Here is a 27,343-nt window from a genome sequence, read left to right as displayed (position 1 = left end):
CAAATATGTAAGATTCAGAGCAGTTGGTTTCAAATTTACTATAAAGCTATGATAATTGGGCAGTCTTAGCACTGGTGTAAGAATAAATAAAAGGATCAATAGAAAGTATAAAGAGTTCAGAAATAGGCTCACACATAGAAGGTTAACTGATTTTCAATACAAGTACTCTATCAATTCAATGGGAAATAGAAAATCATTTCAGCAAATTGTCCTGGAACAAGTAAACAAATGTAGGGAAAATATGACCCTTAATCTCATGCAAAATTAATTAGATATGGACTATAGACCTAAATGTAAAGGCTCAAACTACAAAATATCTAGAAGAAAACATAAGAAAATATGTTTTTGACTTTACGAGGGGACAAAGGGAGTAATGACACACAAAACATTGAAACATAAAAGAGGGGAAAAAAAAGCGTGCCTGGGTGGCTCAGTGGGTTAAGCGTTGTACTCTCGGTTTTGGCTCAGGTCATGATCTCATGGTTCTTGGGTTTGAGCGCTGGGTGGGGCTCTTTACTTGCTTTTGGCTCAGGTCATGCTCTCACAGTTCTTGGGTTTGAGGCTGGGTGGGGCTCTTTACTAACAGCCTGCTTGGGATTCTTTCTCTCCCTCTCTCTCTGCCCCTCCCATGCTTGTCCACAGACATAAGTTCATGCACACACATGCATGTGCTCTCCTTCTCTCTGTCTCTCTCATTCTCTCTCAATAAAAAAACAAACAAACAAACAAACTTAAGGGACACCTGAGTGGCTCAGTGGGTTAAGCCTCGGACTTCAGCTCAGGTCATGACCTCACAGTTCATGAGTTTGAGCCCCAAGTCAGACTTCTGTACTGACAGCTTGAAGCCTTGAGTCTGCTTCAGATTTCTGTGTCTTCCTCTCTCTCTTTGCCCTTCCCCAGCTCACATTTTCTCTATCAAAAATAAATAAACTTAAAAAAAATCTGCTGCACCTTTACAAGAAAAAAAAGACATTGGACTTTCATCAAAATGAAAACTTTCTGCCTATTAAAGTACACCTTAAGAAAATGAAATGGCAAGCTACACACTGGCAGAAAATAGTTGTAATGAAGATATCCGACAAAGGAATTGTATCCAGAACATATAAAGAATTCATACTCATCAACAATAAAAGGATAAATAATTGGGTGAAAAGGACAAAAGGCTTTAACAGGCACTTGCTACAAGAAGACATGCAAATGGCCAGCAAGTATGCAAAATGATGGTCGACATGATTTGTTACTTGGAATACATAAATAAAAATCACAAGGTACTATTTCAAAGCCAAATGTTGGAGATGACTTTAGCTCTCACACTCTGTTGGTGGGAGAGTAGAATGGTATAACCACTTTGGAAAACTGCTGGATAGTTTCTTACAGTTAAATACACACCGAGCCTATGATATAGTAATTCCACGTTGAGGTTTTTACTGCAGAGAAATGAACAAACTAATTTGTACAAAAATTTTAACAGCGACTTAAAAATTAATAGTCTCAAATTTGGAAAGAAAAAAACCTCGAATATCCATGTAAAGGAGAAAGGATTACAAATTTGTGATATATTCATTCAGTGGAATGAAAACTCAGCAATTGAAAAGATGAGATCCGAAACATGCATCAATGTGGATAAATCTCAAAAAGAAAAGAGTAAACAGTGTGTTACTCCACTTATAAGAAGTATTGGAAACTGGCAAACCCAAAGGGTGATGGATTATTCACAGGGGATGGGTGGCTAGAAGGGGACAGAAGGGTAAAAGAAATGTTTTGTATGAAAGAAAGAATGAAAAGTATGTACACCTATTGCAACAATAATTAAACAATGCAAAATAAAAATAAAAGTCCTCATTTCTCTTTCTTTTCCAATCGTCAATTTAATTTCCGTCTCCTGTGATAAACATGATTACCAATTTGTTTTCCTATATGCTCTTCCAGCCAAATAGCCCTGAAAAGAGGGATAGCTGGCTCAAATTGGAAGTGGGGATTGTAGCAAGAAAAAAAAAAAAAGAAAAAAAAAGAAAATGAGTTTGCTTACATGAAAAGAATTCTTTTCATTAACCAGATATTTTTAAAAATATCACAGGGAATATATTCTAAAAATGTCCTTTGCTACCTACGGTACAGAATGTGTTGGTTTTCTTTGGTAAATTAGATGTGCGTACACTTTCCTCAACATGTGCTCAAGTGAGCCCTTTCCAGGATTGTTGCTGGATTCTGAGCAGAAAGAACTTGTCTGTGTGGCTTGGGGTGAGGTGGGTGTGGGGTTAAAATCTGAGGAGGATGGCTCGGCTGTAGGTGCACAATCTCCCTGTTCTAGGCTGCTGTGGTCTTTGAGTGACTACTTACATTCCTGTATTCAAACAAAGACAGAGATGGGTCAAGAAATTTTAAGTTTATTAATTGGCTAAATATATTTAATATTTGTGGAACATCCCTTAAAATTGCCACCTTCCCCCAATTATAGTTTTTTTGTTAACTGTTAATCTTTCAGGGTATGCAGCTGTGTGGCTTTAAATGTGTGTGTGTGTGTGTGTGTGTGTGTGTGTGTATGTGTGTGCACGTGAGTGTGTTGGAGTTTCTAGTGAGTGTGTCCCTCATTGGGCTAACTGGGTTTTCCACCCCTTGGAGTAGAGTAAATATTAAAAGCAAATTTTTAAGTTGGGCCAGATGGATACCAGGGAACAAACTTGGGAGGAATGTCATATGGACAGTTCTGAAGATAGCCTACATTTCATAATTTGATAAAGATAGAGGGGGAGAATTAGAGCATGATCCCATTTCTGAATTTTGGTAAACATATGATGTGGAGAAATTAGAAAGCCAATGCCTTTTAGTTCAGTCAATGAGTTTGCAATATATTTTTAAGTGAAGCATAGTACAATATTCAATTATAAATCCTTAACAGGTAGCAAGTTTTTCGTCTTGTTAGAAGTTTAAAAAGAACCTAAAATGGCATTCTTGGTTTTTTCCCACTTTTTGGAAAATAAGATAAATGAGCAAAAAAAAAAGTAAATAAATAAAGGATCACCCTTTGGCTGACTTTTGAGCTTGGGCATCCTTTTAAGGGGTCTGAATTCCAGGAGCCACCCTATGTGGAGGGGAAGCCATGTTTGTTGCTAAGAAGAACCTATGGCCTGGAATAGACAATCTTCTTTGTGCCAATGACACTGGCTTCAGGCAAATGGAAGAAACTTAGTGTATTCCCCATGAGTTCAACTCAATTCAATGTAATTCATTTCAACTCACTTACCTAATTTGAAACAATTTCCTTGGTTGCTAAATATGTATTGTTAAGGTTAGACGTATTCTAGAATGACACTGTCCAACACAATAACCACCTCCCAATATGTGGTTATTGAACACTTGAAATATCACATGTGATGTGCTCTAACTATAAAATATACAACAGATTTTGAAGATGCAAAAAGTAATGTAAAATATTTCATTAATGTTTGTGTTTATATTGATTACATGTTGAAGTGATAATATCTTGGATATAGTATATTAAAGTGTATTGTTAAATCAGATATATTAAATTAAATTAATGTCACCTATTTATATTTTATTTCTTAAAATGTTGCTACTAGAAAACTTAGAATTATATATGTGGCTCACACATTTATGGATCACACTATATTTCTGTTGGAAATACCCAAAATTCTAGGGTATTTTGGGGGCAGAAAAAAGCACCACAAGTATCCAATGTTAAAATTAAACACAGAGACCGAACTTGAAAATTCCCTGAGCAGACAAAACAAGTTCGTCATATATGCAAATATTATTTTAGCTTGCTTTACAAGACAAGCAAGATTAACTTAACCTGGGTCACTTCTTGTTTGTGCCTCTGAAAATCATAAGCAAAACTTAAACCATTTGCCAAAATTGATATGAGGTAACCACCAACCAATTTCCTTTTGGTTAAGAAAATTCTAATATTATAGTCAATCATTGTAAAGAATAGACACTCATTGTCTTTACACTATATAAATTGCTTTATAACAATATACCTCTGAGCCTCATTCTATATTTTAGTTTGAGCACAGCTGGTTTGCAAACTGTCTTTTTGGTACGTGCTCAATAAACTTTTAGAAATTACTATTTCAGTGATTTACTGGCTTTACTTCTGGGGTGGCTTTTTTTCATGTACTTTTGACCCCAGTAGTACTATAGGCCAACAAATTTGGGCCTATACGACCTTCCCAGAGGGCATCAACAGTAATCCACTCACACAAACCCTCTTGTTCTGAAAAGAGGGAGAGACTCCTGGGGAGACCATAGTGCCTACTTCTTCAATTTAGCTCCAGCTTCCTAAATCTCTTTCAATCTTGTCTGGTTTAGCTTGATAAATGCATTTCTCCTGATGGGGCAGACAGATATCTACATGGAAACATTAAAAAACAGAAACAAAAACTGTAGTCTTTTTTCCTCATTTGGCCTCTAAAGATAGACTCTATCTCAAAAATATTTAGCAACTTTGAAAGTTAGCATGGTTTCCTGGAGAAGGACTAAATTAATAACCCCTGGTTATTGCTAGGCAGATATTGCTAGGTAACTCTACAATATGAGATAAATTTGGCAGGGTGCCTGTGACATTGGTGGTAAATCATAGAAACTAAAAATGACATATAGGAAGTGCTATCTGTAGGTGGCACATGGAGGTGACTGTGATGCTCCCAAGAATGTGGAAACAAACAAAAAAATCAGTTGCCTTCGAGAGCTGACTATGGACCTTATATAAGCACCTAGAAAGCAGGGTCCCAAAGTCAAGTGCCCACAGTGTCTATGAAAGTAACATAAATGCAAAAAGTGGGCTTACGTTCAGGGCTGAGATTTAATTGTTCATCCACAGAAGCAGCAGGAATTCTGTTCAGGCCCTTTTGCTGGATGGGCCTGCTATTATCAAATCTGATTTTTAAAGAGATACCTAGATGTTTAAGTGCTGGTAGCTAGTCTTAAAACATTAAGCACTTTGAGATCTGAACCAAATAACTGTAAACTTTAAAAAATTTTTTTAAATATTTATTTATTTTTGAGAGACAGAGAGAGACAGAGCATGAGCAGCAGAGGGGCAGAGAGAGAGGGAGACACAGAATCTGAAGCAGGCTCTAGGCTCCGAGCTGTCAGTAGAGAGCCCAACGTGGGGCTCGAACTCAGAAACTGTGAGATCATGACCTGAGCCGACGTGAGATGTTTAACTGACTGAGCCACCCAGGTGCCCCAACTAACTCTAGTCATAAAACCAACAAATAAATTTCCTTTGTTTTGCTTCTATATTTACTGAACAACCTTTTGATCTCATTTTAAATAAAAATCAATCTACATTGAGAATTAAGTACTATTTACAGGTATTGACCATATGCCAACCACCCCAATACAATGTGGTTGTTATGATCAGAGAGCTTAAGTAGCAACTCCTTGGTCACAGAGCCCCTTAAGTGTTACTATGGGGATTCTAACTTAGCTGCTTGCTTTTAGTGCCTCTGTTGTGTTAATCCAGGTACCTGAGAGGTGGTTAAGTTTCTGGTGAATAAAAAATTTTCAGATCCCTCAGTAAGAGTGGATTTATATTGACATATACTCCATTGGTCCACTCTGTTCCTCTTCTCCCCAAACACCCACTCCTATTGGTCCTGAGCCCAGTGTGAATATTTGGGTATCTATAATAATTGTATCTATCAGTGTGAAATCTTCAATTGGCATATTGGTAATATAACTCTGTGATTTTGGCTAATCCAAGTCCATTCCTGGGAAATGGATCCTCTCATTGAACACCAAGTAATATGGTTTCTAACCCTAGGAGACTGGTGACCAGATCAGGCAGGTGGTAAACTCTTCTAGGAATATGCCCCTAACAAGCCTGCTGGGAAACAGCATCTGGTTTCTGTCAACAATTCCACCTGTGAAAAGACTTCAGAAGAAAGTACATTTTTCAATGATTTCCAATTTCTTCTTTATAAACATGTTAAAGGAACAGAAAGCTCCAATGAAACTAGTTACATTGGCAAAGCAACCTAGCCTCGTAGGCAAATACAGCACTCCAAGTGACTTTGACTTGAGAAACAATGTTCCTCCTGGGATTAGGAGTTGCATGAAAGTCCCCCTCAAAGTGTGGATACCTTCACAAACACAGATGCTCTCCAGAAGCACCTTAACCTCCTCATACTTAGTGTTTCACACTGAAAACATGTCTTAAGACAATCCCTTTCCAACCAAAATACATAAATCCAATTGCAAACCCCCAATGGATGCTGCAGATAGATTATAATATGACAGAAGTAATCAAAAGACTTGCAAAAGGAAGTGGGCAAGTTTGTTCAAGTGGTCAAGGAAGTGGTGTGAGTGAAAGTGGACAGAAAGGTCAGCCTCAGCCTCCTGAGGAGAAACTATACGAACACTGCTGTCCACCAAATAGCGTGGTGGAGAACCCAAAGTCACATAACTGTTGGAGGGGATTTTGTCCATAAAAAGGAGCACATGGCTGGAATAAGCTGTTTGCCTGTTTTAGTGTAGTTTAGTTGCAGTATAGATTCTGGACATCGTAGATTCCTATTCTCCTGACAGATTTTATTCCTGGAAAGTGTGTTATAGAAGTGAACCAAGAAGCAGGCTGAGAACACACAATGGAATTCAAGTCCAAGATTGTGTTCTCGAATGACTGCATCAGGAAGCTCCTGTAATTTAATGTAAGGCATGGAATTTAGGGCTTGTCTAGACCATATATTAGGGGGATTGGTGAGAGTCTACTGAATTTAAGAAGCCCTCTTTTACTACTAGTGGGTCTTGACTCCCTTTTCTTGGTAAGAACCTACTTAGGGCATTTGATATGAATTTGGAGATAGCCCTAAGTTAGAATTTCATGTTGGAGTATCTTTTTCAAGTCATCAGAGACAGTAACCCAAAGCAATGAGATGGTTTATGGAGGGAGAAGAAAACTCTCTGAGTTTTTCACCAAACTTTCAAACCAGAGAGAGACTTACTTTTTTTCTTTGCCTTTTCCCTGAGGCCTTATGAAAACAAGAGCCAGATTATTCCTGCTGATTTTTGGAAAACTGATACTAAGGGTACCATCTAGAGTCAAACTGTGCCAAGAAGGTGGAAGTTAGGTCTGTATTCATAGATTTTTTTATTTTAATGCCTCTTTCCCAATAATTATATAATGGATATGTCTTCCAATTAAATTATTATTTTCTTAAGTTTATTTATTTAGAGAGAGAAAGAGAGAGAGAGAGAGAGAGAGACAGAGACAGAAAGGAGCAGACAGGGAAGGAGAGAGAAAATCCCAAGCAGGCCCTATGCTGGCAGCGCAGAGCCCTGTGTGCAGCTCGAACTCACAAACCATGAGATCCTAACCTCAGCCAAAATGGAGAGTTGGATGCTCAACCAACTTAGCCACCCAGGCACCCCTTTAATTCAATTATTAAAGTATTACATTATTTATTTATCCAAACCTCCCTATGAATTTGTACAACTCATTTAACAGGCGAAGAACTTGAGGCCTACATGAGTTCCATAGCTTGCTTTAGGTTGAAAAGCTAAGACGGTGCTGGTATTGGGATTAGAAAACAGGCAACAGCCCTCCAGAGTGCAGCAAGACACTAGATTGTCTCAGGCAGATAAATTTTGGGGGAGGAGTGTTCTAAGAAAGCAAGATTTAAAGTCTGCTATGAAGGGGGCGCCTGGGTGAATCAGTTGGTTAAGTGTCCGACTTCGGCTCAGGTCATGATCTCATGGTCTGTGAATTCAAGCCCCGCGTCGGGCTCTGTGCTGACATCTCAGAGCCTGGAGCCTGTTTTGGATTCTGTATCTCCCCCCTCTCTCTCTGCCCCTCCCCTGCTTGTGCTCTGTCTCTCTTGCTCTCAAAACTAAATAAAATATTAAAAAAAAATAAATGCTAAAGTCTGCTATGAAGTCAGGAGGGTTGGGAGATCTCCAAGTTCCATACCATCAGCTTGTTGTACCAGCAAGGACTGACTGACAGGAGAACCTATGAAAGTATCTTTGCTGGAGTATTTTGGTGAAGAACAAGGAGTTTCAGGAAGTTTTTGGAATTCATTCGATTTTAGTACTTGACAATTATGCTCCATACTCTTTCCTTTGCTGCGTAGTACATGAAAAGAGAGACAGGATTTCCAGGCACCCGTAGGAGCCAATATTCCTCACCATATTTCAAATTCCAGATTGGTGCTATTGACATCTGTGTCGTCAAAAGTACAGGTCAGCAAGTGCTGGGATCCATCCACTTCCAACTGACTGTAACACGAGAATGGATAGTCATCCAGTTCGGCATCATCAAAGTCTCCTGGGGAGGAACAAACCTGTAGCTGTTAATGGGGCAAATAAGTGCATCCTTTTGAAATCTGGAGTGACCTTAATGAAATGGCAGCCTTTGGGGGCAGACATGAGGGAGCTGTTATAAGTTTATCTCAAGAAGAAAAGCCCAAGGCAAAAGACAGAAAAACCAAAACCAAAGCAGAAAAGATCCCAAATCCAAACCAAAATAAAACCTAAAGAGCACAGATTTTTCTAGAAGAAAAAAAATCATAAAAATTAATAAATAACTTCCAAATATTCATTTTTAAATACATTATACTCTTTTTCTTTTTAAAAAATGTTTATTTATTTCTGAGAGAGAGAGAGAGAGAGAGAGAGAGAAAGGGAGACACAGAATCGGAAGCAGACTCCAGGCTCCAAGCTGTCAACGCAGAGCCCAATGCCGGGCTGGAACCCATGAATCGTGAGATCATGATGTAAGCCAAAATGGAGAGTTGGACACTCAACACACTGAGCCACCCAAGTGCTCCTATCTCCAAATATTTCTAAATACCTCTGACACTGGGTTAGTGCATTAGAGATCTAGAATAAAATACTAAACATACACTTTCTTTTTTACACTATAATTTCTTCTGTTAATTAGTGAATTTCAAATAAGAGATACGCTATCTGTATTATTCAAATGCTACCTAGCCTTTAACTTTATTACTAATCTTCATTTATTTCCTCCCAAGTATTTTTTTAATGAAGGAAGATGAGAGCTATCATACAGTCAGAAGTTCACTTTTTTAAGGGATAGATTTCCCTTACCTGAATAGGAATTCCAACTAAAAGTACAATTGATTATCTCCATTGTGTGAATATTTATTTAAAGCAATTTGTCTTAAGCTACTAAGGCAAATGTGATTAGATTAGATCTGCTGGGACTCAGATCTGGTGGACTTTCCCACAAATCCTATAGGTATTACTTCAGTGCTTATAGATCCTTCTTCTATAGATACTGTATCTTAAGATATTATCAGAATTCTGAAAGTATGTAGTGAGCCAGAATCTTTTGTCAGTCACTTTTGGTAAGTACAGTTTTTCATAGATTGTATTCGATTTTTTAAACTGGGTTGAGGTCCTTAAGATTCCATAGACATTCTGTATCTATATTTCATAATATTTAATAGAAAAAAACGTATCAGCAAATATACTTGGACTGAGACCTGAGAAAATCCAGAGTAACTGAAGTCATTCTCAGAGTAATCAAGTGTGAGCTTATGATGGCTTCTAGGTCCATTGTTACTAAAAATCACTTTGGCCCATCAATACTAGAAATTAGAAGCTTCTAGAGCTTCAAATAGGATACAGAATATACTAAAATCAAACCCGTTGAGTGTCCTGAAGGTCCTTTTTACTTAAATTACCAAGTAGTTCTGTGGGAAAATTAGTAAAGCTGGTTGTGAGTGGAGTGGACCAACTAGATGAGTGACAGGTTGGTTCAGTCAAAGCCACACATCTTGAAAGACTACATCAAGATAAAAAGCTGTGGGTGCTGCTCTATCTGACGGTTCCTAGAATCCATAGGCTTACAATTTGCCACAAGCAAAGATTCCTTATGTAATTTCAGTAGGGTATAGACCCCTTCCTGATGACAGTCAGGTTTTTGTTTGTTTGTTGAGAGAGAGAGAGAGAGACAGAGAGACAGAGAGACAGAGAATCTTAAGCAGGTTCCATGCTTTTCACAGAGCCTGCCATGGGGCTTGATCTCATGACCATGAGATCATGACCTGAGCTAAAATCAAAAGTCAGACGATCAACTGACTGAACTACCCAGGTGCTCCCTGATGACAGTTTTAAATAATGAGGGGCAACCCACTATTTAGGGCTCACACTCTAAACCATGTTCATTCCCAATCTGATAGTATTAAAACCTCGTCTCCTAAAACTTTTTCTCAGTGGAACAGTGGTGGTTGTAGCCTGCCTTTACACAGCAGTCCTCACTCTGTTTTGAGGTTTTCTCTTCTTCAAATCTTCCACCAATCCTGTACAACAGAACCTACATTACTATTTGGATTCATACTTCTGTGGATCAGCTTTGTGTCCAAAATTCTTCAATATACAATATAATACAATATACAAGATAAACCGGAGAGCATAGACTAGCAGATGCTGAGCACCAGCAGAACGAGGCATTCCTACCACCCTTAGCCATTCAGTCTGGTGAAGTGTGTCTGATGTATATGCTTATACAATATACAAAACACTAGTCATACAATTAAAGTGGCTATGTTTTGAGAAACAGCTTACTGGCTCTTTAGGAGATGTTACTGGGCAAAATTGCTTTGTAACCAAGAAAAATTCCCCTCAACAACTTGCAAAATTGCATGGCATTTTACAAAGAGAATGTTCTACCTGATCTAAGCTGAAAAATTCTTAGAGTATTATACACAGTGGTTAAAACCTCCAACACCAGAGCTGGACAGATGTGGGTTTAAATTCTTCCTATTTTACTTTGTAACTGTGGTCCCTGTCAGGTTACTCAACCTCTCTACACCTCAGTGTTTTGATATGGAAATTCACATTATATGAGAAATCATTGAACAAATATATGCAAAGAGTTAGCTTAGAACATAGTAAACACCTTGGGGCGCCTGGGTGGCTCAGTTGGTTAAGCATCTGACTTCAGCTCAGGTCATGATCTTGTGGTTTGTGAGTTCGAGCCCTGCATCAGGCTCAGAGCCTGGAGCCTGCTTCAGATTCTGTGTCTCTCTCTCTCTCTGCCCTTCCCCCACTCTCACTCTGTCTCTGTCTCTGAACAATAAATAAACGTTAAAAAAAAAAAAAAACATAGTAAGCACCGAATAAGGGTTAGCTATGATTATTATCATTTTTCTGTTTTTGAGAAATAAGTAATGAAACGGTAACACAAGAATTCTAATTCTAAGAATCTACATGAAACCTTTGGGGATCCTTTGAAAGAGTTCTATGTCAAAGGTATTATTGCTATGATTTTGAAATTACATAGAAATTTTTAACAGTGAGTTAACTTACTATTCTTTCAATACTATCTAAGCATATTTGTCTATAAAAATTTAGTTTTTTTAAATATGCATTATTGACAAGGCCGTGTGGTCTGGAAGTCTTCCTGTTGAAAGGAATTAGTTGATCAAAAACATACATGGTTTGGATTATTAAAAGATATCCCTTTCTTCTCTTTATCATCCTTATGGTTATCAACAAACTAATCCTTCAACAAAGAGCAGTGGATTATTATACACACCAAACTGAAAAGTATTTTGAGGTGATCAATGTGGATGGGTGGTTATAGATATCCTAAATAAAACTGAAATTTGAAAAGTTGAAGTGAAACTCAGCTTTCAGTTAGAATTCTTATTTCTTTTTTTTAAAAAGTATGGCCATCAGGGAGAAATAGAAGGAAAATATTATACTCCAAAGAGTAAGAATTAGGTGTTACCTGCCAAGCAGCTATCTGTGCAAACATAAGGGGACATGTACCAAGGAATTATGATCATCCCCACAAAGTGATTCATATATGGTCACACTGAAAAATGTCAGCTTTCTGACAATTCCCTCAGTGAAAATATTCTAGGGATTTCCACCCTTAGTAATTACACGACTTAACATATCTAAGCTGAATCATTAAGCTGATGTCTTTGGTATCTTTGATAGGAAAATACTTTTCAACTCTTAGAGCCAAAGAGCTTAATTATCGGGAACAAATGGGTGGTTCAAATTCCCAGGTGGCTCCTCTTGTTGCCATTTTGTCTTTGTTTACAGTTGTGTTGTCATTATGACCTAGTTCCTAAGTAGATAGCATTGGTTTGTAGGTGCTAAGTATTTCAAGGATCCCAAAGGGAATTACTATATGATGATAAATGTGTTGATATGAAGGCAATTAAATATATTTTTAGGAGACAACTAATACAGATCTTTCTCTGTTCAATTATTCACTAAGTAAGAATCTCACATAAATATCAAAACTGAAGTATTTTGAAGGAATTTTCAAATATTCAATTCAAATATTGAATGTTTACTACGTTCTAGACACTTTTAGGTGCTGGCGATATGGTGATGGTAAGTGCAGACAAAGCTGTTGTTTCTGGAAACTATTTTATCATGAGAGTTATGCTTTTGGAACCTCTTAAAAAACTAAACAAAATAAATCTAGTTTGATTTTTTTAACAAGGTAAAATTACCTTGGAGATTCTCCAACAAGCACAACCATTGCACCTATATGGGTATTCCTTTTGTAAGAGTAGAAACATTGACCAACATTTAAGATCCACATTTATAGAGTTAAATGCATTCTTTCTAGACAATTCTAAGACTTTATACCACCCACAGTATTGTTTCCTGGCCTCCTGTCCCCGTGGTTAGAACTTACAAATGACAGAAAAATGACAGAATATATGGTAATTCTCTAACTCCATTCCAACCCAGTGTCCAGATCAGGTCTTTGGGGATCTAAGTAACCCGAAGCATATGCTAGAGATAACCTGAAATCCTAAAGAAAAGTTAGAAATGACTCACCATTCTGTGCATAGCCACTTTCTCCAGAAACGACTTGAAGTAAATAGAAAACCATACCAAAAGCTGTACCTAGAATCATCATTCTGAGAGAGAGAGAAAGAGAGGAGAGGGGAGGTGTGTGAGCCTGTGTGTAGGAATGAATGAGAGACAGAACACCAGTGAGAGAGAGAGAGAGAGAGGCACCAATCTACAGCTTTAGCACTTTATACTTATTTAACCACAGACAGGGGGAAGTATAAACACAGCAAAAAAGAAGGCAAGTGCCAGAAACAGGAAGTCTGAGTAAAAGTATTGCTGTTGTAAGCAGAGGTAGAGGAAATGAAGGGATAGAGCATTTGAATTATTGTACCTCTTTGGTATTCCTGTAAGTCCCCAAACTTATTGTGCTTATTCCAGAATAAGGTAGTACATTCAAATATAGTCCAAGATACCTGAGACTCTAGAGTGTGAATAAGGCTCAGTTCAAAAAATAATCACAAAACAAAACTGTAAACTTACAGAGCTAATCAATTGATTGGGGTAAGTTTTGCTTTAAGGAAAGATTCTGCACTTTATTAAGTACTTTATTGCAGATTATTTTAAAATAGATCATCTCCAATTTCTGAACATATACACTAGAGAATTTCGCAAGAACAGCAAATGTTCATTTTGTTTTCTGTGTATCCCTAATACTTATACTTCACTGATCAAAGTAGGCATTCAAGAATTATTTATTTAGTTTAGAAGTTGGCAAACTACGGCCAAAGGGCAAAATTTGGCCCACCACCTATTTTTGCAAATAAAGTTTTATTGAAACACGGTTGCTTTTGTGCTACAGCAGCAGAGCTGAGGACTTGCGGCAGAAACTGTATGGCACACAAACCGTAAAATCTTTACTCTCTGGTCCTTCACAGAAAAAAACTGTCGATCCCTTGTTTAATAGATAAACAGTTATTTTCTCAATGTATTTTTAATAGGATTCTATTTCTGACAATCTGATTTCCACACATTCAGGAACATATGGCATTTGCAAACCAAACTAGTACATACAATATATATAAGGGGCAGAAGCCTGAGACAATGACAAAGATAATTCAGTCTCTCTCTAAACTTGTGTGTCAATCAAAACTATTCCCAACACGGCCTCAGGGTTAAAGTAGTGACACTTGTGAAACCTAACTGACTTCCCCAGAATTGTTGGATCTTTTTCTTTAAACTGCTATTAGTATTCAAATGACGGTTCATAGCAATCATTGTTATCAACAGGCAGAGGAAGCCTTCTGGAAGACAGAGGTCTGCTTAGGTCTTCCACTGGCTAATCACCTGTATTCAAACTAGGAAACACCACTCGCCTCTCTTTTAGAAAAAAGCCACAAGACTGCAATTATTAGGTGATGAGTACCGAAATGATGAGTAGGCAGTGTGTACTTAACTGTTTGATTCATAGATATTGGGTAGAATTGGCCCTACAGGACTATAAAAATGGCTAAATTAGCAAAGATGAGCAACACCCTCCCGTGCATAAAACAGAGAGTCTTTGAAAGCTGCATGAGTTCACTTAACTCACCATTACAGTTATTGTGACAATCTCATAAAATAAGAAAAGAAGTAAGGCATCTGTACCAGTCTCTAGAAGCCTGTCTTCAGTGTTGAGGCAGATCCAGTGATAGAGATGGGATGTCCTGTTCAGAAGATCACACTCTGGACTGCAAACTCAAGGGATATTTCTCTGCAAGAAGCCGACTGAATGGGCATAATCTATATCCTCCATCTGCTAAGGCCTACTTTTGGCATTTTCAAACATATTTCAAGCCAAATAAAGAGTGACAATTTTGTGCATCAGATAATAATTTCTGCCCTCATTTCTAATCTTGTCTAGAAAGCTTGGTTAGAAAATCATGAGTCTGACTCACAATTGGTATATTTTGTGCATTGAGCTGAATATCCTTTCAAGAAAGATACAATTATAAATTCTCATAAGCTAAATAAGTGTTAGAGGAGGAACCATGAATTATATATATATCCACCAACCCAGGTGTCATGAATTTTTCAGATTTTCACTCTATGGGTGAGTAATTGAGTCGTATCTCTTTAAATTCTCTTGTTTATCATTTAAGTGGACTATCATTTTGATTGTATCTCTTTCCTTTAGTTGTGAAGATGTAAAAGAACAAAGCCAAGACACAATATTTTGGTACAGCATGTGCTAGTTTGCTCAGGGGATTTCCACTGGTGTACTTACTCTTTTTGGGTGGGGCAGGAGATGCTGAAGGACCTAGAGAGAAACCTAGATATAGCGTGGGGAGCTCAAAGAAACGTGAAGGCTCATTAGTCAGTCCTTCTAGAGATTCTTGGGGAACAATGGTGCTTTCTCTGTTTTCTTCACCAGTCTTGCTAGTCTTTTGAAACTTAGGAAGGCTGAGGAAGAACTGCCTTGCTCCACCCATTCCCCCAAATGAGAGACATTCACCTTGTTGCTTTGTCATTATTGTCCCTGAGAGAAGTGGAGAGCTAAGAAAAGCAGATCAGGAAAGACGCTCAGGGCACCAGAGCCTCCAGCTGAGAAGCCAGGATCCCAGCAGTGGACAGAGGACAAAGCAGATCCTTGGACACAGCAACCTGGTTGGAGCACACATCCTTCCCTCCTCTTTTCGCATCATTTCCTTTCATCACTATCTTCTCTCTTCCCTCTCTGCTACGTTGTCCTCCTATGATGTGGTGGATCATAGAAGAGGAAAGCCATTGTATTGTTTCTCATACACAAGCAGAATGCAATAACCTTGTAAGACTCCCAGATTCAGTTGGTCATAACTTTCCTTTCTTCCTTTGTGTGTGACGCTGTGTGTGTGTGTGTGTGTGTGTGTGTGTGTGTGTGTGATCATTCAGACTATTTATTAAACAGAGAAAGCATAGAATGCTTTTCTTTCATTTTCCTACTGTAATAAGTTACATGCCCTTTGTGTATAATAGGTAGAGTCCTGAAGAACTCAGAGAACATATCTTTTAGCTAGATTTGGGATTCCAGGAAGGGGGGGGGGGTGGCATTGGAAGAGTGTGTGCACCCTTTATTCGATTTTTGTTTTTTTGTTTTCTTGGTAGAAGTCCTCTCCCAGAAGTTCCAGGTTCCTCTCTTATTCCCAGTGAGGACGAAGATTTTCCTGGGCAAATTCAGGCTGAGAATCTTTACTACTAATCTTCATTATCTGGACTCATCTCTTAGGACCAGAAATTTCATTTCCATCCTTGACAGAAATTATAAATTTAGTGGGACAGGCACCAATGCGTTATCTCTTTCAGCACCCTTGGGAAACAAACTGTTTCAAGGGCAAAAGCACTTCTCAGAGTCAGTTTTTATATGAAGCTTATAAAACAGCCATTAACATTGAGTAATTTGTCCTAAGTGAGAAAGATTTAAAAGTCACTCACCTTGTGACTGAAGACTGAAGGACAATAAAGTGAAACAACAACAGCTACAATAGTAATAATAAGCAGTATTATGTTGCTATGGAAATATCCTGGGAAAAATCTGATATTTGAAAAAATACTCAGAAAGTTCCAAAATATGTTCTGTGAAATCTGTATAAGTTCCCCCCATCCCTGTCACTTATCTAATCCTTAATTAACAGATATTACCCATGAGATGGGAAACAATCTTGAGCACCTACATGCTGGGAAAAAGAAATCGAGGCCAGCTTAGTGGAATGACTGGGGACCCCCAAGGACCATAGGGCATAAAAGGAGGAATAAAAATGCCCAAGGCTGTCAAGTAGGTGAGGGTGGCAGTAGGGAGCCCTAATCTTGCTCTAGTCTTAAATGAATTGTCTTTAGCATTTTACCAGTGTGTGCTGAGTCAGTCCCTAGGGCCCTAAGGGGGAGTCCCAGCATCATGAAGTTTCATTTCCAGGAGCACAGCATTTTCCTTGTTGTGGCTCTTCTTTCATTTCCCTTTCCTCCTTACCCTGCATCTTCAGCCCCCGGCCTTGCTGTCATGTCATGCAACGAGTTCTTTCTGGGCAGAGTTTGAAGAGCTATTTTCGCCTTGACAAGACTTTAGTCTCTGTCTTTGAATGCAACAAAAATGGAGTCTTTGCTAATTTTTCACTCTTTGCTCATTTCTACTAGACAGAGAGTGTTTTGATGTCAATACATGCTCAAATTTTGGTAAAAGCGTGAACCAGAATGCCAGTCCTTGAGGAAAGTGGTATGCCTTTTGGCAATGGCTCCAGGTCTGGTTGCTTTTGCCGACAGCTGGAACACAGCGTGGGTCTCTCTGTCCCTTCAGACCCTTACCAACAGACAAACAGTTCAGACCAGGCCCATTTTCTCTGATCTCAGGTCTCTGATCCGAAGAGGCTTTAAGGAACAGTAAAACTCCAGAGCTAGGGTTCCAAATTTGGGTACTCCATGCATCTCCTGAAACTCCAAACAACACATGGAGATAAAAGATTTTTCTTTTCTTAGAACCTCAGATGGGACTGTGACAAAAATATTTAAATTCCAATACATTGGCTCGGGGGAGACACCATGATAAAGCACCTGAGCTGTCCTCATGGGGACCACGGACTATACAAGACGTGAGCAGCTGTGTCTGAGACTCTTGATTTGAGTTTCCTGGTTAGTTCTCTTAATTCTTGGCAGGTGATGGGAGTTTATGTCCGACACAATACAACTCAAGCATCAAGTATTTGTGCTGGTCACCACCTTCCCTACTCTGGGCAGATGAGAAAAGGCTGTCCTTTCTTATTCTACTAACACTGACTGGAAGGAGGCTGGCCTTACTCCCGAGGAGGCTTCTCATCATTTTCTTCTGTCTCAGCACTGTGTGTGCACTTTCTAAAGCAACTCTCTTCCTCCTTACAAACAGCATAGTCTATTTCTTGACTTTAGCCAAGTTGTGTGCTTTCTCTGGCTGAACTGTGTTCCACTACTAGAAGCAGAAAGGAGGGCATTTATTTTGGGTAAATGCAAAGTAATAAAGGTGGTGGCAGCAGGCAGGGAATTTTAAATTTGTACAGTGTACGTCTTGTACTTGTGTTTTCACTGAAAGGACTCATTTTTTTTCCAGTTTATCATGGGAAGCTGGGTTTTGCCTGCACTGGTTATTTTACAATGTCTTTCAGCAAGGCAAAATCTTATTTTAAGTAAAGTCTCAGATCGTTCTGGGCAGTGTTGTGTGCCCAAGTTTTCAGAGGTCCTTCATAAAGGCCTTAGGGGTAACAGGGGATGTAGGCAGGAAAGGAGGAAGCTGAACCAGCATGCTGTAAGTCTATCTCCAGCATGGTGATGTTTGGGAAATATGAATCATTGCTCCCTCCCTACTCCTACCCATGGGTTTTCCTTTCCTGTTTTGCTCTTCTCATGCCCCACTCCTCACACATTCTGAACTTTTCACTCAGGAGAGAAAGGTGGCAGTTGAAAACATTTAAAAAGAGAGTTCTTTCCTGGCTTTTGAATTCAAAAGCCAGAGTCTCGAAGAGAAGAGTGGGGTATATAGGGTCACAAAGGAGAGGATTGTCAACTCCTTTGCCCTCTCAAATATCACTTCCTCTATCCCTCAGACTAAACAAGTGTCCACTTTGAGGGAGAAAAAATGGAGAGAAGGGGCAGGGAAAGAGGGAATGTTCCCAGGCTGACAGGGACCAAGTGGGAGAGCTCAGGTGGAAAAGAATGGAACCCACAACTGCAAACCATATGCCAATACCTGGGATCTCCTTGCAAAGTGAGTCAGATTCCCTTCTCTTCACGCTGGGGGACCCTACACAATGCCATAATTCAGAGCTCCACCAGCCATCCTTCCCGCAGGAAATGGCGAGGGCTTCACTTCACCACAGACATCAATTTCCGCTCCAACTTTCCAACAAGGACAAGATTCTAACACAGTCTGGCTTTCTCCCCATCAAAGTGTCAGGTAATTCTTAAGTCCTGGAGGAGAATGGCCATTCAGATGGGGTTGGAAATAGGGAAAAGAAATCCTTCTCCTTGTTCCCCCACTATGGACAGACTGTACTTGAGGGACTGAAGGAAACAATGTGAGAATACTCAGAGCCAGGAGAATAGTAACATTCCTACTGCTTAAAACCTATTTTATAGTGTAGTTTTCTGTGTTAGATTTTGTTTGGAAAATGAATGAGGTCCATGTCTTAAATTTTAAATCTCTAGATTCTATTCAAGAGGGCATGGATTTGGAATCACACCTGGCCTGCTATTCAACTCTGGCTAGTGTCTCTCATCAGCAAAATGGGGGAATGATATTTAATTCTGAGGGCCATTCTGTGGTTGAAGTACATGCTTCAGTGACTGTCACATAGGTATTTAGTGCCTGCAAGTTTTCTCCACCATCTGCATTCATCAAGAGGGAAACAAAAGTAGCAGATGATGTTGTAAAATGTTACACCATGTATCTCCCCTTTTATTAACTTTTACCCCATGACCCTCCTCCAACAGGTCTCTACTGCCTCAAGTGAAAATTATCATACTAGAAAACAGAGACTTCAATTTTTTGGTTTTCAATTTCAAAGCACACTCTATAAGGTGGGAAAAATTTAGAGCATTTTTTTTTTTTTTTTTTTTAGGTAAGACATGTCCTCCTTTCTCTGCATCATCTGAAGCCAATTCAATACACACACCCATTCTCACCCACACCCCTCTCTCCCTCTCTTTCTCTCATAACTAGATACAGAGCTTGTAACTGAGGGAGGGAAAGGGACAGAAAGTGAGTAGAAAAGAGAGAGCACTCATGACATGGAGCCCAGAATCCTAAAACCTCCCTACACTAGGATATAAGTCCAAGGTGAAGGAGAAGGTCCCTCAATAGGCTTGGGGGATGCAAGAAAGAAGGGACATGTGCTTCATTTCTCACCAACATGCTGAAGTGACCATCCCACAGGTGTCCCCAAGCCTCTAGAACACTGGAGAACAGAGTAGAGATGGCTGCCAAGGGTGGTTGGGCACAAAGTCTTGAGCTGGTCTCACAAAGTCCCTGCATGCCTCCAGGCCCCACGGAGAAGCCTGATGTTTTTGTTTGTTTGTTTTTCTGCATCCCAGAGAGTTGTGTGGATATGACACCAAGATGCTATGGGTTAGGGGCCACTGTCAACAAATCCCATATGCCGAAGGTGTAGGGGAACAGCTGGAGCCTCAGATGCCTCAGAAGATGCATGGGGATGTAACATGTGTGAGGTCTGGATAAAATAGCTTATTTCAGAAGATGCCAGGGAAGAATGAAACACTTTTGGAAGACTATGGGTTCAAGGGCCACGCTATTCCTCTGGTGACATGACATCATGAAACCACCACTCGTGTCAAACCCCAGACAAAACTAAAAGTCAACTATGGAAAAAGAATGGGGAAAGAAGAAAATCCCAAATTAATGTAGTTGACCCCCAAGAATCACACAATTTTAAAACTGAAATTGGGGGGGTTGCTCAGGAGGTTGTTTATCTGGATTCTTTCTTACTAGAGAGAAGTAGAGTGAGCCCAAGAGAAGTTTAACTGTTTGCGCACAGACTTGGTTTCAGAAGTCATGGCAGTTTTACAGGTAGCTGAGCTAAGATGTTATTTAAAATTACTTGGTCTGTGAGAGCTTTTGTAAAACAAGAGATTCCTGGTACATTCAGTTGAGCCTTGAATACCCAGCCCACTTTGTTGCAACTTGCTTTTGTCCCTGTCCATGTGAATATTGCACTATTTTTTCTAGCTGCAAAGAATGCTCAGTTGTGCAAGAAGTGTAATTCCTGGGGCTCCTGGGTGGCTCAGTCAGTTGGGCGGCTGACTTTGGATCAGGTCATGATCTCGCAGTCCATAGGTTCGATCTCTGCATCATGCTCTGTGCTGACAGCTCAGAGCCTAGAGCTGTTTTGGATTCTGTGTGTGTGTCTCTCTCTGCCCCTCCCTGACTCACGCTCTGTCTCTCTCTCTCTCAAAAATGAATAAACATTAAAAAAAAAAACTTTAAAAAGAAATGTGATTCCTTATTCCTGTAGCTCAACTTTGTTTTTACCTTTGGTCCCTATTCTACTGGAGGTGAACAACTTGATCTTGCTAATGCTGAATAAAATGCATTTGATTGAATGATGGTTGGGTACCATGCTTAAGAATGGTTTGAGTTTTAGGAGTTGGGTGTATATAAAGAAAGGTAAATATTATGGAAGGCACTGGAGTCTTTTAAAACATAGATAAATGCCTAACTTGGCACTTTCTCTGGAAGCAGTTATGGAAACTCACCCACAGGTTGGTTGAAGAATAACGGAATGTTCCTCACTACTGACAATCATCTGTATACTCTCTCCTGCTCTGATCCATGCCTGGATAGGCACCTTCTTCATCTGTTTCCATCACCTTCTTACCATTCCCATCCTCCTGCCAGGCCAGGCTGGTGGCAGCCTCTGACTCTTACTGAAAAGTCTCATTGCTGTAGATTGAGTATATTGAAGTTCTCCGCACCATTTCCTTAGGGAGAATTATAACATACAAAATTAAAAAAAAATAACCTTATTCTTTTGCATGTATATATCCAGTCATTGGAAAGGCTGTTTGTCAGAAAGGCTATTTCTCATTTCATTTGTGTTGGCACTCCTTTCTAGAATCAACTAACCATCAAAACCCTAGAGGAGAAAGCAGGAAAAAGCCTCTGACCTCAGCCACAGCAATTTCTTACTTGACACATCTCCAAAGGCAAGGGAATTAAAAGAAAAAATGAACTATTGGGACGTCATCAAGATAAAAAGCTTCTGCACTGCAAAGGAAACAATCAACAAAACTAAAAGGCAACCAACGGAATGGGAAAAGATATTTGCAAATGACATATCGGACAAAGGGCTGGTATCCAAAATCTATAAAGAACTCACCAAACTCTACACCCGAAAAACAAATAATCCAGTGAAGAAATGGGCAGAAGACATGAATAGACACTTCTCTAAAGAAGACATCCGGATGGCCAACAGGCACATGAAAAGATGCTCAACGTCACTCCTCATCAGGGAAATACAAATCAAAACCACACTCAGATATCACCTCACACCAGAGTGGCCAAAATGAACAAATCAGGAGACTATAGATGCTGGAGAGGATGTGGAGAAACGGGAACCCTCTTGCACTGTTGGTGGGAATGCAAACTGGTGCAGCCGCTCTGAAAAACAGTGTGGAGGTTCCTCAAAAAATTAAAAATAGATCTACCCTATGACCCAGTAATAACACTGCTAGGGATTTACCCAAGGGATACAGGAGTGCTGATGCATAGGGGCACTTGTATCCCAATGTTTATAGCAGCACTCTCAACAATAGCCAAATTATGGAAAGAGCCTAAATGTCCATCAACTGATGAATGGATAAAGAAATTGTGGTTTATATACACAATGGAATACTACTTGCAATGAGAAAGAATGAAATATGGCCTTTTGTAGCAATGTGGATGGAACTGGAGAGTGTTATGACAAGTGAAATAAGCCTTACAGAGAAAGACAGATACCATATGTTTTCATTCTTATGTGGATCCTGAGAAACTTAACAGAAGACCATAGGGGAGGGGAAGGAAAAAAAAAGAGAGGGAGGGAGGCAAACCATAAGAGACTCTTAAAAACTGAGAATAAACTGAGGGTTGTTGGAGGGTGGGAAGAAGAGGAGGGTGGGTGATGGGTATTGATGAGGGCACCTGTTGGGATGAGCACTGGGTGTTGGATGGAAACCAGTTTGACAATAAATTTCGTATTAAAAAATATAAGGTTATTTTTTAGGATCTAAGTTCTCTTCCATTCTATATGTCTCTCCTTGTGCCAGTACTATACTGCCTTTATTGCTATAGCTTTGTAGTTAAGTTTTAAAATCAGGAAATGTGAGTTCTCCAACTTTGTTCTTTTCCGCAAGAAAGTTTTGGCTATTTTGAGTGTCCGGCATTTCCACGAGTTTTAGGATCAGGTTGCCAATTTCTTCAGATAAGGTAACTGAAATTTGATAGGATTACATGAAATCTAAAAATTGATTTGGGGAGTATTGATATATAAACAATATTAAGTCTTCCAATTCATTAATGCAGAGTACTTTTCCATTTTTAAGGTTTTAACTAATTTCTTCAACAGTGTTTTGTGCATTTCAATATACAAGTCTCACATTCTTTTTTGTTTAACTTATTCCTAAGTATTTAAATCTCTTTGATGCTCCTATAAATGGTCTTGTCGTCTTAATTTCCTTTTCATGTCAATTGCTTGGGTCTAATAATACAATTGCTTTTAGAATATGGTTCTTATATCCTCATAAACTTTCTTTTCTCTTTAAATGTTTACTTATTTTTAAGACAGAGAGAGAGAGCAAGTGGGGGAGAGGCAGAGAGAGGGAGACATAGAATACAAGTTTTTCTTAATTCTCTCACCTCAGGTTGAGGAAGTTTCTTCCTATCTCTACTTTGATGAGTATTTTAATCATGAAAAGGTGTTGTATTTTGTCAAATGCTTTTTTGCATCTATTGAGGAGATTATGTGTGTTTGTTTTTTAATAGGGTGTATCACTTTTATAATTTTTAAATGTTAAACCAATCATCTATTCCTTGGTCATAACCTTGTTATGTTACTGGATTCAGTTTTGCTAGTTGAGGATTTTTGCATCCATATTCATACAGGACATTGATCTGTAGTTTTTTCTTGTGATGTCTTTGTTTGGTTTTGGTATAGGGTAATAGTGGGAATAAGTTGGGAAGTCTCCCAAGCTCTTTAATTTGTTTGCTAGAATTTGTGAAGGATTAGCATTAAACTTTCTCTAAATGTTTGATAGGATTTATCAGTGAAGCCATGTAGGCCTTTTCATTGTTGGAAGTTTTAAAATTATTAATTCAATATCTTTATTTGTTTAGGGTTATTCAGATTTTCTATTTCTTCTTGAGTTATTTTTGGTAGTCTTTGTCTTCCTAGGAATTTGTTTATCATCTCAGTTAGCTAATTTGTTGGCATACAGTTGTTTATAGTATTCCCTTACAATCCTATTCTTGTAGGATCAATAGTGATGTCTCCTCTTTCATTTCTGATTTTAGCACTTTGAATCTTTTTCTTTCTTAGTCTAGTTAAAGGTTTATGTAGATTTCGTTGATCTTTTCAAATGTCTGACTTACCATTTTTAAGAAAATCATAGAGAGGAGAGAAAAGGAGAGGGCAATATCTTTTGAGACTATCCCTTATAGTCCCATATCTGATTAGGGAAAGTATTACTAACAAAGGAGTCATACTTTAGTATTATAGTATGATTAGCTAGAATCACAGCACAAATACAGGAAGAGATGAATCATAGTTCAGATGATGTGATTTAAAGAATTATATGTTGCTTGTGGGATTACAGTGAGACTTATTGAAAAATCTCTTATTTCACATTGAGTGATAAGCTCACAGATGTGCACAGGGGACATAAATCTCTTTCTTTGAAACTGCAGTTTATTTCATGGTAGCTATAAGTGTTGTGGAAAGCATTTTTTGACTAATAGGACACTGAGGTGGTCTCTTCAGGTCTGAGAGACTGGAAAAGATTAATGTGTGGCTTAATGAATGGTGGTTAGATGTGTAGAGTTTGGCTCCTTTCAAGGTATATCATCTTTAAGTTGGGTTCTTTGGGGCAGATTGGTATAGCAGTTAAGAGGATGGGTTTTGAATCTTTACAGATCTGCATTGTTAAAAATAGCAGTGTGACCCTAGAGAGGTTATTCAACAACTGAAAGTCTGAGTTTCCTACTGAATAGATTGTTGTCATAATTAAATGAGATAAAGCATCTAGATGTTCAGCACGTATTAGTGGTGATGGTGGTGCTGATGATGACGATGATGACAGTGATGATGACAATACAGGGTAGTGAACCCCCTGCATATGCACTTACTCACTTGGCTCTTTCGGGAGATGTTGCTAATTTCAAGCCTATCACCTTCCCTGACTGAACTGCAGCCCTTCAGTCGACTGCTTTTTGCCTGTAGGTTTCCTACTATGAGCTTTATTTTGCTGTCCTACCTGGGCTTTTTTCCACTCACCATTCAGAACTTTCAGACATTTCTTTGGATCAGAGTACTCATAATTCCTTCTTTCCGCCACCCCCCCATTATGGTCATATCAATTCCTAATTATCTGCTGGTATTCATAAAGGACTCTTACTTTGCATCATTCATTCCCTCAATTGATTCCTAAACAAACATTTCTTGTAATTGTAAAACATCTACCTAGAAAGTTGAGGGAAAGGGGTAGTTTCTTTTTTCAGTGTTAATCAGAGAAAGACTGAAAGTGATGCCTTATGAGTAACTTTTGAAGAAATGAGAAATGAAAAGAATTCATGCTGATGAAGTCTTTGTCTGAAGTTGGTGGGTTAGCATTAAGTACAGACTGCCAACATTTTTTTTCATTATCTTGACTAAAAATTTCATTTTCCAAGTGATGAAATTAAAAATTTCCAGGTTACAATAACTTTTAACACTGCAAAATATACTTTTGGATCCATTTTTCAGTTCATTTGGGAATGTGAAACACAGTGATGAATTATCATCTTGATGACCAAATAGGAGAAAAAATGCTATGCTGCAGTGAACCAAAATCAATGGGAATGCAGAGGGGGGGCAGGGAGGAAAACCACAACTTATATCTATGGACAAGGAAATGACCATGAAAAACATTTATAATAATAATTATTATTATTATTAATTTATTTTATTTTTTTGCCAAGTGAAGGACAAATAAAAATTCACATAAAGTAAGGAGGAAAGATAGATGTAAGGAATATTTGTCTACCATAAATTTGGAATAAACGCAGACTGTAGTGAGGACTGCTTCCTTCATAACCTCCTTCCATCAGTAAGGGGAGTTTTTTAAATCATTCTAGGGAGTGGGCAGCTTTGTTTCTTCTTTGATAGATACTTATCTCTTCCATCCTCCACCTCCTTACCTATCTCCTGTTGGGACACGATGCTCAAGGTCTGCATCTACACAGCAATAGAATAGGAGGCTGCACGGGGAAAGTCTCAATACACTGTGTGACTGACCTCCAAAGATTAATTTGCCTGGTTTTATATTTTATTTTATTTTATTTATAAGAGAAAGAGGGTGCACAGGGGAGGGACAGAGGGAGAGGGCGAGGGAATTCTAAGCAGGCTGTGCGATCATGACCTGAGCTGAAGTCAAGAGTCAGACATTTAACCAACTGAGCCACCCAGGTGCCCCAGCCTTTATTTTAAATCGCCTGACTCTGGGGATTTAATAGAATGAGTCTAGGTTTGCATGCAATCAAAAGAGGAAGCCAAGTAACAGAATCAACTTTTGGTGCAGAAGACAACAGAGACAGCAGATCTGAGGGCCCAGCCAGCAATAATAGCCACCATTTGCTGAATGGTTCTAGACCAGGTTCCTGCTAAATGTTTTAAGGCTCTTATCTTTGCAAAACATTATTATATGCATTTCTAAAATTAGAAACCCGAGACTCAGAGGAGTGGCTTGCACAGTTTCTCTCCACCAACCTACAACTCCTCTCTGATGTGATCTGTGCCTCTCTAAATCTGCTGAATAAAGAAAGCTTGAAAATTAAATTAATTCATGTAGTAGTTTAGACTCATTTTCTTTTGCTGAGGTCAACAAACATCAAGAATTGCTGCTCATGGGTTTTCAGAAAAACCTTTACAGACATGAAGAATGTTACTAAAATACATGCAAATCTTAAATCCATCAGGTTTTTATTGCTGTACTATCTCCCAGCCCTCTGGCTATCTGAAATGGTTCTTCAGATGTCTCTCTCTGTTTTTCTGCTCCTGCTTACTTAAGATCAATTCTCAGTGAAAGCAAGCTGTAGTCCTAAACACGCTGTTGTTGTTGTTGTTGCTGCTGCTGCTTTTATTTATTTTTGAGAGGCAGAGAATGAGAGAGAGAGAGAGCATGCGGGAGGGACAGAGAGAGAGGGAGACAGGCTCTGCACAGTCAGCGCAGAGCCCAATTCAGGGCTTGAACTCATGAACTGTGAGATCATGATCTGGACCAAAATCTGGAAACGGTCACTTAATGGACTGAGTCACCCAGCTGCACCTGAAACGTGTTTTTTTCCCTTTTTTCCTTTTCTGGTCCCTTCCCTGTTTTTGTTGCAGATAACAGACAATTGGCTTTCTTTCTGGGTGGCTACAGCAATTCCTGCCCTTGTTATCTCACAGTTACTATGTTAAGCAATATCGTAACCATTGCAGGCAAGCATCTGAAGGTTTCCCAATGATTTACCAACATGCTTGCTGAACAACAACAAAAAGGTGTTCAGGTAGGAAATTTTAGAGAGATTAGGTTTTCCTGTTTACATAGTTTAGGCAATAGTTCTATCTTGACACGCTGGCTTTTGTTTTGGTAATGCACCAGAAGTGGATTTTATTTTAGTCACCTAGAAGTATTGGTGCGCTATGAGACAGTCAAATGAGTAGGATTTGATCTTTTTTTTCCCCAGGCAATAGAAACACAATAAAAATCATGACCCTATTTTGAATTGAAGTTAAAAGGATCCTCCCCACACTCTTCTTTTGCTTGGTTTCTGAGGCCCAATATAAACCCTTTATATCTATTGACCTGTTACCTTTTTGAG

General features: G+C 38.9%; 1 protein-coding gene across 2 annotated transcripts in view; it reads right to left on the bottom strand.

Moving 5' to 3' along the window:
• The window catches only part of IL7R (interleukin 7 receptor), a 28,096-nt gene extending 15,083 nt beyond the window's left edge, over positions 1-13,013 (bottom strand). The window contains exons 1-2 of one of the 2 annotated variants that reach the window (XM_060634478.2): positions 12,802-13,013; positions 8,155-8,293 (exon numbers count right to left, since the gene is read on the bottom strand). In XM_060634478.2, coding sequence (XP_060490461.1) covers positions 8,155-8,293; positions 12,802-12,883 — 221 coding nt within the window. In that variant the 5' untranslated portion in view covers positions 12,884-13,013. The remainder of the gene's footprint in view (positions 1-8,154; positions 8,294-12,801) is intronic. The other variant, XM_060634476.3, reaches the window with a different exon arrangement.
• Positions 13,014-27,343: the final 14,330 nt, after the last annotated feature.

Source organism: Panthera onca, chromosome A1 (genome assembly GCF_046562875.1).
Source record: "Panthera onca isolate mPanOnc1 chromosome A1, mPanOnc1 haplotype 2, whole genome shotgun sequence".
In the NCBI taxonomy this organism is placed as follows: Eukaryota; Metazoa; Chordata; class Mammalia; order Carnivora; family Felidae; genus Panthera; species Panthera onca.
This window is presented reverse-complemented; position numbering and strand designations above follow the sequence as displayed.